The 12,421-nt window shown below is 32.4% G+C and overlaps 1 protein-coding gene across 1 annotated transcript; it reads right to left on the bottom strand.

The window, feature by feature from the left end:
* Nucleotides 1-379: 379 nt before the first annotated feature.
* Nucleotides 380-1,845, bottom strand: LOC100249548 (peroxidase 7). Its single transcript, XM_002265195.2, has 3 exons — nucleotides 1,555-1,845; nucleotides 1,054-1,432; nucleotides 380-780 (listed from the first exon to the last, which is right to left on the bottom strand). Exons 1-3 carry the CDS (start codon nucleotides 1,843-1,845, stop codon nucleotides 380-382), a joined length of 1,071 nt encoding a protein of 356 aa, XP_002265231.1.
* Nucleotides 1,846-12,421: the final 10,576 nt, after the last annotated feature.

Genomic DNA, 12,421 nt, shown 5'->3' with positions numbered 1-12,421 from the left:
ATTTATAATTCATTTCATTTTATACATTTATATTTGAATGTTCGTTAACAAATTGATTAAAAAAGTCCGTAGATCTTAAAGGAATTCATGCTAATCTCTAAGTAAAACCACCTCAATCCTCAAGGAGTTGACCAAATTATTAAACTAGATGTTCGTTACTTTTTATTCATTTTAACTTTGAGGACTGATAGATCAGATGATGATGCCATTAATTTGAGTGCCAAATCGATTCAGGATTTTAATGTATAAATAAATAAATAAAAATTCATTGGCACTAAAGAAAAACCAAAACCCAAAATTAAACATATGATATAAGGGATCATTACAACAACAAGAGTAATAAAAATTGAAGCATGAGTAAGAGAGGAATTTGTGGGCCTCAAGGATTGACAAAATTGCAGTTAACTCGGATTTCGCCGTCTTCACCTGTAAGGACCTGAGTATTTCCAAGCTTCTCCATTGACAATGCAAATTGGCTGTAGAAGATTGAGGGTTTGGAAACCAATGTGGCTACAAGATCTGAAGTCCTTGAATCGGAGCCTAGCATTTGATCAGTGGCTAAAAGTCCCATGTTGTGCTGAAGATTTTTGTAGTACATGACATCAAAAGTCCGTGGGGTTATAGCGTCTAGGTCTACGTACTCTGAGGCCCATCTGCACTTTCTTCTCAAGAACTTCAAATATTTAGGGGAAATAGATGGATCGGGTTCGCCTGTGCCGTGGAAGTCATACAGCCGGTGTTGCATTGCACCACATGTGGTCCTCCCGATGGTGTGCGCTCCTGCAGACAATTTAAAGGAAGACAAATAAATAAAATAATATGCAATAGCCCCACATGTAAAGCAAAGGGAGATTAGCAGCTCTACATGTAAAGCAATAGGGACGGAGCCTTGATTTATATGCCAATATGTGATATTTATGTCGGGGTTTTCTGGCCGGTTTCTCAGAATCTCAATTCATTGAGTGTGCCCCTGTTATACGATCCTACTTCTAAGTCATATTAGTATTACTATACCATGCGTGCATGGAATTAGTAGTGATGGGACCAACTCACCTGAGAGGACAACCAAATCAAGTACATTCAGTCCCTTGGACTGGAAAAATTCAAGCAGAGCAGTCACGTTTTCCCGTCCCATGGGCACGGTTTGAGCTTCCTTGTCAATAGATACTCGCCCATCTTTCCGCCCGTAAGGAACCATCCAGAATGGGACTCGAACCAGATCCAGACCAGTGGCATCTCCGGGTGCGGGACTCAGAATGGTGGCATCTCTGGCTGCAGCGGTCAGAATGTCTGCACATGACACGGTCTTGGGGCACTTCCTCTCAACTTCTGCTTTGATATCATCAATCACTTGGAACCCTCTCAATGTCTTGCTGGCATCTGCCCATCTCTCGCTCCCAGGATGGTCTAAAAGAATGGAAGCATCACATCCCTGCAGTGAATGCACAAGACTTAAAAATATATATATGCATATGAATTTCGTTATGGCATGCCATAGTCACAACTAATTAAAGAGCGATGGCAATGTAACGTATTGAATTGCGTAATTCATACCTTAACTGCGCAATCATGGAAATGCAGTCTGATGAGACTGGCAGCAAGAGTGTAATCCTTGTCTATCCATTCCTTGACTTTTCTGTTGATAATGGCTTCAAGATCTGGACAAGTCTGACGATAATAAGAAAATGACAGGCCAGGCAACATCTCATTCAACGATGGATTTTCCAGATAAGTGAGAGGGTCAGTTAATTCTTCTTCATGCTCTTCATATTGAGCTGATGAGGCTGAAATCAAGAGCAGAGCGAGGATAGGCAAGAGGAAGCAGCTGGGCGTAGAGAAATGCATGATTAATTTCTTCCTTTCTTTTCTTCAAAACTAAGAGCCCAAATGGAAAAAGCGATCAACAAGACTCTGTTGTTGTTGCTGATGATTGATTGCCAAATCTCAATTGGGCTGCAGTGCTTGATTTCTGTGTATGTTTATATAACAAATAATACATAGGAAGATGTTGGAATCTATTACGTAGAGAAAGAAATACGTGAGGCGCACCCCTGCGACAAACAAAGATAACATGCCCACATGTACTCTTAGGAGTTGAAGACCGTCAAGTTGGACAGAGACATCCATAATTGAGGCGCGGTGACTGCCACGGCGCCACCGTAACATACCCACGATTTCTCTGATTGTATGCTTAGGCCCTCAATTCAGCTGAAAAGTTGTTCCATATTTTATAAAATTTGGCAGTGAATGTCTAGAGACAATTCAACCTAAGTCGGATTGATCGGAAACAAGCATTCTCAATCCCATTTAACCTTCTCTTATATCATAGTTTCACAAGTTTTTAATACTGGAGTTAAAGAATCACATCAATTCCTTTCATTCTTTCACCTAGGAAATGTAAATTTGGCCATGTACCCGAAATCCAGTCCAAGCATTAAAATTCAGGAAAAAAAAATCCAAAAATATCATCCATGATGGATGGAATTTCAACCCTTTGAATTAGTCAAAAATATAAAATACCTAACCATCAAGCAAACTTTATCTAATTGTTGTCCATAAACTTAGTTATATTATTAAATTGTTGGATCTAGAAGTGGACTTAGAGGCTAAGAGCTAAACTTTCAACCAGATCGGAAGGATTGTTTGGACTTAATTCCGATGGTCCAAGCCTGACCCAAGAGCACTTCAGCCCGACCCGAATCCATCCACATGCCTAACCACAGACTACTCTCAGCTTCAAACCAAATAAAGCTCATGAGATTTTCTTATATTAAACAGGAATCTTAAATAATTAGGCAATTAGCATCTTACATGAAATATTTTTGTATAATTAGAAAAAATATCATAAAATATAATTCTCCCTATTAACGGGAAATCCCAAAAGGCCAAATATTTTCAGAAAGGTCGACGAAAATCATCGATAAATCAACAATATAATAGTGAGGAGAGAAATCATCGCAACATTGGTTGGTTGAGCTGTGTGGTTGCAAAATATCATTGAGAAGATGAATTTTTATCCTTTTTTTATTTTATTTTTTATGAATATTTTTCCTTTTGATCCAATGACCTGAGATTTCAATCCTAAACCAATGCATATAAAAGAGCCCCTATTTTCTAGACTTGATTCAACAATTGGGAGGTGATTCCAACGACTATTTGAACATCTAATGATCAAATTTTATCCAAGCTTTGATCCAACAGTCATAAATGAATTATAACATTAAAACGATCATCCAATGACTATTTTGGCACATAATTTTTTTTTTTTATAAATACTTCATTCTCATTTCCTTTCATCCACAAATCAATTGAAAGCCTCTTGATCTGATATTGCTCAAATTTTATTTGTGATTTGTCTCAAAATTTTATACTTTTGAGAATTTGGTGTAGGATTTGTGGATTAATTAACTCCAAATCAAGCCTTATCAACTATTTTAATGTATGTATGTAAATCAATTTAAATTATTTAATTAGTAGAAATTTAATAATTCAAATGATTGAAATTAGTAGTTTAATTTTAATAATAGTTTAATATTAAAGTTTAATTATAGTCTCTTGTATTTGTATATTGCATTTCATTTATGTACATAGTTTAATTTTGATTTCAATTACTAATATTATATTATCAAGTTTAAATGTAGTTCAATTTAAATAATCTAATTAGTACATTTGCAATCAATTTAAATGAATCAAATTAGTAGTTTAATTTGATTAGCCATATCTAAAAGAATACCAAAGGACACGAAAATTGAGAAAAATACGGAGAAAAACTATATCTCTAGAAATGCTTTAAACGAAGTGTAGAACAATACTATGAAGACGAAAACAAAGAAAACAAATAAAATTGACCTCAAAAGTCAAAGAGACGAAGGTCTAGAGTGCTTGAGAGAAATAGGGAAACATTTAAAAACCAAAAGACATTCGAAATAGGAATTTATAGTTAGATGTACCACTAGATGTGGATTAGCGCTCGAGCGGGACACTCAATGAATGTGTCGTTGGATGAGGCATTGAGTGTTGGATGCAGTACTCAAGTGGTCTGAACCTAATTTCAATACTTACAGGGGATAGAAGTCTTAACCAAAAAGTTTGGGATTAAGGATTGACACCAAATAAAAATAAATAAATAAATCAAATGAGCAAATAATTCTATTTAAAAACTCTCAACATTAGATCGATTGGTAATAACTTAAGTAAGTTAATTTAGATAATACGCATCAATCCATCAAGAATAAGGTTTAAATATCAAAGATCAGAGTTAATCATAATATCAGTTTCAAAAGCCTAATGCATAACCATCAATGTATAAGATAGCCAACATAGAAACATAAGTATTAATATTCAAGGGAATACGACTTATTGTCTAGTTCTATATTTCGAAATTAATCAGTTAGAAGAGATCTAGTCATGTCTTTGGTCAAATTAAAGAAAACATCTAGTCAAGTTGAACTAAGATCGCCAAATTTCTATTTAACACGACCTTATTGATCTACATACAACATAACTTGACTCCCCCTTAATTTGGTACCATATATATATAGTTTTTTTTTTTTTTTTTCTTTTAAAAAGTGGAGGCATTGTACACCATGATCAATTTGATTTTTCATTTCGTTTTCATTCATGGTTGTCTTTGTATCCAATTTGGTGGTGTTTCCAAATATTGTAAGTGAGCAGCTTAGTTGAAAGCATGAATATTGGAAAGTGTATGAAAGTTATGCTTAACCAATGATTCAATAATTTGCATTGACTCACTTTAGGAAACAAATACAATAATCATAGTCAAACAAGCCATGTAGATAATAAGATTTGAGTGTGACAACGAATCCTTCCAAAGCAATCAATGTCTACTTTATTGAGTTCCATTTAAGAAGTCTCCCTCTTAATCAAAGACGAGATGTAACAAAAGTTGAAATTCCAATATACAGTGACATTCGATTGTCATGAATCAAATATATCAATAGTGATTAACAAATATCTATAATTCCATCCACGTCAAAGCTTGCTGATACAGTATATTTCTCCAAATCATAAGCTTAAGGTATTATGAGTCATTCTAATATATTAAGTAAATAAACAAATATCATATGCCCAAAGTAAAATAAGGCCAAAGGAAATGAAAAAGATATACTGAGCTCAAAACCTTTGTGGCATATTTCTAAGATGATCAATCGATCAAGCATATGCCCAAGGATTTCTTAGGGTACTCAAACCTAAGAGAATCCAAAGGTTTAGTAAGAATATATGTCAATTGATGTTTAGTGGGGACAAACTCTAGAGAAACAACTTTTTTTTTTTAAAAAAAAAGATCCCTAATGAAATGATGAGGGATTTTAATGTGTTTAGTATAGGAATGAAGAACAAGATTCTTTGAGATATTTATAGCCCTAGAGTTGTCACAGTGTATGTTCATGGTACCTTGCTCAATTTGATAGTCTTTTAGCATTCGTTTCATCCGTAAGTGTTGTGTACAACAACTTCTAGCAATATTCAGCTTTGACAGTTGATAAAGATATAGATTTTTGTTTCTTACTAAGCCAACCCACAAGATAATCATCAATAAAGAAACAAACACCAGATATGTTTTTTCTATCCTCAATATTTTTAGCCTAGTCAGCATCGGAATATCCAACAATGACATTTAACTATTGTTAAGTGTGACTCTTTAGGGTTTAATTAGTACCTAGCACAAACTCCAACACTAAAAGACATGTTAGGACGACTCGTTGTGAGGTAAAGTAAGCTTCCTATCATACTTCTATGAAGTTGTTGCTCAACATCTTTTCTAAATGCCTCCTTACTAAGCTTAGTAGTAGTGTTCATAGGTGTCTTAAAGTGTTTAGAGGATTCTAAACCAAATTTCTTGACTAACTCCTTAGCATATTTGGATTGAGAAAGGAAGATTCCATCTTTTAATTGCCTAATCTACAATCCTAGGAAGAAGTTTAGTTCACCTATCATGCTTATTTCAAATTCAGTCTTGATCTCTTTGACAAACCTAAGGGTAAGGTCACTAGAGGTAGCTCCAAAAACAATATCATCAACATAAATTTGAGCCACTAACAATTCATTATTGGACCTATTTGTAAACAAGGTTCTATCAACTCTCACCCTTTCAAAAATTTTCTCCAAAAAATAGGTTGTGAGCCTATCATACCAAGCTCTAGGAGTCTACTTTAATTTGTAAAGGGCTTTCTTTAACCTATAAACATGATTGGGGAATTTTTGATCCTCGAATCCCTTAGGTTTCTCAACATAAACCTCTTCACTTAGAATACCATTTCGAAAAACACTTTTGATATCCATTTGGTAAAGCTTTATCCTCAAGGAACATGTTATTGCCAAAAGTATCTAATCTTGCTACAGGTGCAAATGTCTCTTCATAATCAATCTCTTCTATTTTTGACTATCCTTGGGAAACCAACCTTGCTTTGTTTCTCACAATGAACCCATTTTCATCTTGTTTGTTTTTAATATTTATTTTGTACCTATGACATGTTTATATTTAGTTCTAGGGACTAAGGCCATACATCATTCTTAGTGAATTGATTTAACTCTTCCTAAAGTGCGGTAGTCCAAGATTCATCTCCTAAAGCTTCTTCCACATTCTTTGGCTCCAATTAGGAGGTATAGCATACAAGACCCATCTCATTTAATCTTGACTGTCTTCTAGTAACCACTCGTTCATTAACATTTCCTATAACATTTGAGATTGGGTGGTTCCTAGGTATTTTGGATCTATGCTTACTTCTTATTTCTTTAGATGTATCATCTAGAGGTACAAATTCATCATTGTTAGGGTCAATGCTTCTTGCAGGGATATCATTAGGATTTTATTTTGTGACCTCCAAGTTTTTAGGGTTATCTCCAATTGATTCCTGGGTTAAAATTTGACTCTCAGTTATATCATGATCATACCCAATATCATTTATAACCACATTAGAAGACTCTTAATTGGATAATCTATGAATTTTGATTATAAACTCTATAGGCTTTACTCATAGTAGAATAGCCTAGGAAGATACCTACATCAGATTTAGCATAAAATTTTCTAAGGTTCTCTCTATCCCTGAGTATATAGCATTCACTGCCAAAAGTCTTAAAATATTTAAGGTTATGTTTTCTCCCAATCCACAATTCATAAGATGTCTTCTTTGTTTCAAGCCTAAGAAAAATCTTATTGGTAGTATAATAGGTTGTATTAATAGCTTCTGCCCAAAATTGCATAGGAGTATTGCACATATGAATCATCACTATAGCCATTTCTTGTAGCACTCTATTATTTCTTTCAGGTACTCCATTATGCTGAGGAGTTCTAAGGGCTGAAAATTCATGTTTAATTTCATTAGATTCGTAAAAGAGGTCAACATCCACATTGTCAAACTCTCTTACCCTATCACTCTTAATCCTTACAATTTAATGACCTATTTCCACTTGCATTATATTGAATAAAGACTTTAAGTGCTCTATGACCTATGATTTCTTCCTAAGAAAACTCACAAAGATTATCTCAAAAAATCACCCACAACCACAAGGACATATCTTTTATAACCTCTACTTTCAATTTAAATTGGACCCATGAGATCCATGTGAAGAAAGTCTAAAGATCTAGTGGTCCTTACCTCCTTAACCTTTTTATGTGAACTCTTAGTTTGTTTTCTTTTCATGCACTCACCACAAATAGGTCTAGGTTCACCACTAAGTGTAGAGATACCTCTAACTTTTTTAATATTCACTAAGTGCACAAGGTCCCTATAGTTTATGTGACCTAGCTTTCTATGCTAGAGCTCAATAGGATCAAGTTTTGTCTTACTACACACAAGAGGTGTTCTAGAGTTAGAATGTAATAGTTATCAATAGTCATATGTCTTGTGATGACAAATTTTTATTCTTTGTCACACATTTGACTAATTCTTAAGAGGTTTGCATTGAATCTATCAACATAGAGAACTCCATCTAATTTGGGACGACCAGGGATAACTATACTACCCTTGCCTTTTACACGAGCTAGGCTTCCATTTCTAAAAGTAATAGTCCCATCATTATAATTTTCAAGAGAAGTAAAAGAAGATTTGTCTACTATCATGTGTCTAAAACAACCACTATCAAGGTACCACACACTAGAAGATTTAGCTTTAAGAGCATTGAACACAACTTGACATTTAGACCCATATTTTATCAACCAGACTTGTTTAGTCCTAGGTGGTGAATTAGATGAACTAGTTTGACTTCTAGGCTTTTGATTAGTTTTTTTCCCTTTCCCATTGTTCAATATGTTATTTTTAAGGGAATTGAAGTAATTCATAAGTCTATTCATTTGAGTTTCAAACCTTTCTAGGAACCTAGCGTAGCATCTAAATTGAGTGTGTCCAGTTTTCTTACAGTGTGTGAATAGTGTTATCTTTTTAGGAGATTCTATTGGATTAGGGGTTTCATCTTTACCTTTGACAAACAAATTTTCTCCATTAGAAGGAGTTTCATCTTTATTAATATACCCCAAACCTCTTTTATCACCATGCATTTTACATTTATCAAGTATTTCATTAAGTACTTTAGTTCCAAGGTGAAAATTTTCGTTCACAAATGAAGAAGGCTTATTATTCTTAATCTTTTGAGTGAGGGCATTATTCTTCTCAAGGAGGGAATGATGTTCAAATTCAAGAAATCTAATTTTCTCAACCAAACTAATCTTTTCAACATTAAGCATATCAATCTTGTTTTTATGAGTTTCAAGAATATCATAATCTTTCATATAACTCTTAATTAGTCTTTCATGCATAACAATAAGATTATTTAAGAATTCAGCCTCTTGTTCATCAATAAACTCTTTATCATCACTATCACTATCATGCACAGATTTCATAGATGTAATAAAAGCTAAAAAGTCATCAGGATCGTACTTTGCATCTTTAGAAGTTGTGGAAGCACTCTTTTCAGAATCTGTGTCACTCCAAGTTGCTTGCATAGACTTTTGATATCTTTAGGACTACGACAATCATGAGCATAATGTCTCAGACCTCCACAATTAAAGCATTCAACTTTCTTATCTTTGGAGGAACCTTATTCTTTCTCATTGGATGATTGTTCATTGAGTCTTTTTCTTTTTCCAGATTCTTGGTTCTTATAGAATCTTTTATTAAATTTCATGACCCTTTTAATCATTTTGTCCATATAGGATAATTCATCCCTAGTTATATCATATGGTATTTCAATATCTTTCTCTTCATTCTCAAATGCCTTAAAGGCAAAATCTTTAGGTTTTTGTGAACTAGGTATGGTCATCTCATATGTTTGAATGGAGCTTACAAGTTCATCAATTCTCATGGAATCATGTCCTTGCTCTCCTTTATAGCAGTTGCTTTAGGTCTAAATTTCTCTAGAAGAAATCTCAATATTTACCTAATTACTTTTGAATTTGGAATAGGTTCTCCAAGGTTAAACAAGGAATTAACAATATCACTTAATTTATAATAAAAGGAAGAAAAAGTTTGATTTTCATGCATCCTAATATTCTCAAACTTAGTAGTAAGTATTTGCAATTTAGAAATCTTTACAGTGAACGTACCTTCATGAGTGACTTGAAGTATATCCCATGTTTCCTTTGTCTGTTTGTAATTTGCAATCTTATGAAACTCATAAGGACAAACTCCGTTAAAAATACTAATAAAGCTATAACATTGGCTTCACTACCTTCATTGTTGACTTTGTCCCATTCGATTTTAGGTTTAAGTTCACCTATTGATCTTCCTTGAGCATTAAGAATTAAATGTGATTCTCAACCGTATTCAATTAAGTTTCATACATTTTCGCCTTGCATCTTGAGGAAAAACATCATTCGTGCTTTCCAATGGGAATAGTTATTCCTATCAAAGTAAGGTGGGCTATTTAAAGCAACACCACTTTTTGATTGTTCCATATTAGACTTATATGATCAATAAAATTTTGATTTTTATCTTATGTGATTAATAAAAAAAATTGATTTTTAAATAATATGATCAATAAAAATAGGATTTTTGATCAATAGGATAAATAATTGATTATTTATCTCGCTCTGATACTAACTGAAAAACCGCCAAAAGTCCAATAGGGACTAATCAAAGGGGGTTGAATAAGTGATTTAAAAAATTTAGAAATATTTAAAATATTATTCCAAATTCTTTTAACCTAATAGGTATCGGAGGTATCCCAAATAACTAAATGGGTTATATCTTAAATCTTTAGATATATAAAAAAAAATGATTTTTACCTTTTAGAAATATGTTGTAATTAGTTAGGGATAAAATAATATAATTATTAATATCCAAAATATATCTTGAGAGAAGTTAGGGAAAACAATAATTGGTTATAAGTATAACTATCATAACCTCTAAGATAACCAACCCAACAACCTCAATAACAAACTAATCAATCAATCAAAATTTTATCAATATCAACAAACAAAATATAAGCAGGAAAATAAAGATATGCAATAAGGCACAAATTTTTTACATGGAAAACCCCTACAAACTGTGGAGATAAAAAAACCATAAGATCTAAGACCTTTTAATATAAATCTACTATTTGAAATAAGGTTACAAAGATTTACCTGATCGTTTTACCCTAAAGACTTAAGGCTTGTTTGGTTGTTGTTTTTAAGAACTCTTTTTTGTTCTTAAAAATAAAAAAAAAAACTAAAAACATGTTTGATAAAGGGAGTAGTTTTTGTTTTTATTGTTCCTCGTGTTCTCAAAATAGCTCTTTTTAGAAAAAAATAAAATTGTTTTCCTTGTTTTTTTATTGTTTAGAGAACAAAGTAAAAAGGCATCAGAGAACAACTATTCTCCATGTTTTTTTGCTCTTTGTTCTCACCTTTCCTTGCATGTGGTTTCTCCTCCAATACAATGAGAGCGTCTCCAATAGCATGAAATGAAGCTAACTCCACCAAGACATCTGTGTTTTCCTTTATTTTTGCACATATTGAAGTTATTTTTGGTAGATCTAGTAAAATAGGCTTACTTTGATAACATTTATTGAGAAAAAATGTTAGATCTTGGCAAAAAGGGATTTTTTTTGGTATTCTCAGCCTTTTTGTTTTCAAAAAATGTAGAAGTTCTTAGAATGAAATAGAGTGAGACTCTTTTTTGTTTGTTTCGCTATATCAAAACCTTATTTTATTTTTGTTTGTTTTGAAATTTGATTTTTGTTTGGAATGGGATTGTGGGAATCGTTTCTCATTTTTTTTTTTATTCAAATGGGATTTGAGTTTTTTTTATTTATTATTCTATCGGGTGTTTTTTGTTTTATGAATTTTCCCGTTTGGATGTTGAGAAATTTAGGGAAAGAGAAGGAAAAGAATTTGATAAGAGTAGGATTTTTCTTGAGTTGTTTTGTTTCAAGGGAATGAAACAAACTATTCTTCCACACTTTCTGTTCACAAGATTGAAATTTTTTGTTTTACTGATAGGGCAATGTGAGAATACTGCTAGACTTCTATTTGGGTTGAGAGAAAATGGAGAAATTTTTATTATTTTTGTTTATTTCATTGTTTGTTTGATAATTTTGAATTTATTTTATGCATTTTGAAATGTTATGTCCACTTTCTTGTTTATTTAATATTTATTGATTTTCTAAATTTTCATATATTTTTTATTTGATAAATTTTAGTTTCACCTGTTAGTACTTTTTTTTATCCTTCAAATTCAAAATTTGCTTAACACACAAGTGAGAGAAAACGATTTGCTAAGACAAAATTTAATGATGAATTTCATTGAAGATAAATACAAGCTTAAAAAAATTGAAAAGAATAGAATAAAGACTATAAATTTGATTTTTGTGTTAAATTAATTGTTTTTGTCACAGTATCCTCTTCAAGGGGCCTTCTGTATCGATTTATAGACAATAGGGGATAAATAAGGATAGTTGCATTAATCCAAATATTTTTTCCGAATTCCAAAATGGCAGCTGAGCCTTATAGAACTTGCAAGAACTACCTCTCTGGACTAGGTTACCATTCATTATGTTGTATTTGTAGATCCTTTGTCACCATAGTGACATATATTGCTCACAATTATTATGAAATTATTTTGTGGATCATTTTTCCTAGAAACATATTTGAGAAAGTAGAAACAAACTTTGAAGCAAGATTATTTTTTAGGGTTTTAATTACTAGGTTCTATTTGGATTTTATGAGGTTTTAGTGGAAATATGAGAAAGAAAAATGAAAATTTTGAAAATTTGCAGGTTTTCACCTAATTTTTATTATATTCTATTTTCCTTTTCCTTTCCTTAGTACTCTTCTTGATCCAAATAGAGCTAAGGGAATTCTAGGTAAACTTGATAGAAACTTGTCTGTCTCCTATTTCTTCATTCTATGTTTCTCAAGCATTTATGCATGATGGTTCATAAGTTGTGATGCAATTTTATTTAGTAACTAACATTTCCTATA

The sequence above is a fragment of the Vitis vinifera genome, chromosome 1, assembly GCF_030704535.1.
Source record: "Vitis vinifera cultivar Pinot Noir 40024 chromosome 1, ASM3070453v1".
Classification (NCBI taxonomy): domain Eukaryota; kingdom Viridiplantae; phylum Streptophyta; class Magnoliopsida; order Vitales; family Vitaceae; genus Vitis; species Vitis vinifera.
The sequence above is the reverse complement of the archived record's forward strand: the minus strand, read 5'-3'. Positions and strand labels throughout refer to the sequence as shown.

Bases quoted from the DNA above. Each gene is read 5' to 3' on its own strand.
- LOC100249548 (XM_002265195.2), bottom strand. From the start codon at position 1,845: ATGCATTTCTCTACGCCCAGCTGCTTCCTCTTGCCTATCCTCGCTCTG. The intron at 1,433-1,554 runs GTATGAATTACG...CATTCACTGCAG, and splicing joins TCCATGATTGCGCAGTTAAG to GGATGTGATGCTTCCATTCT. The intron at 781-1,053 runs GTGAGTTGGTCC...AATTGTCTGCAG, and splicing joins TGATTTGGTTGTCCTCTCAG to GAGCGCACACCATCGGGAGG.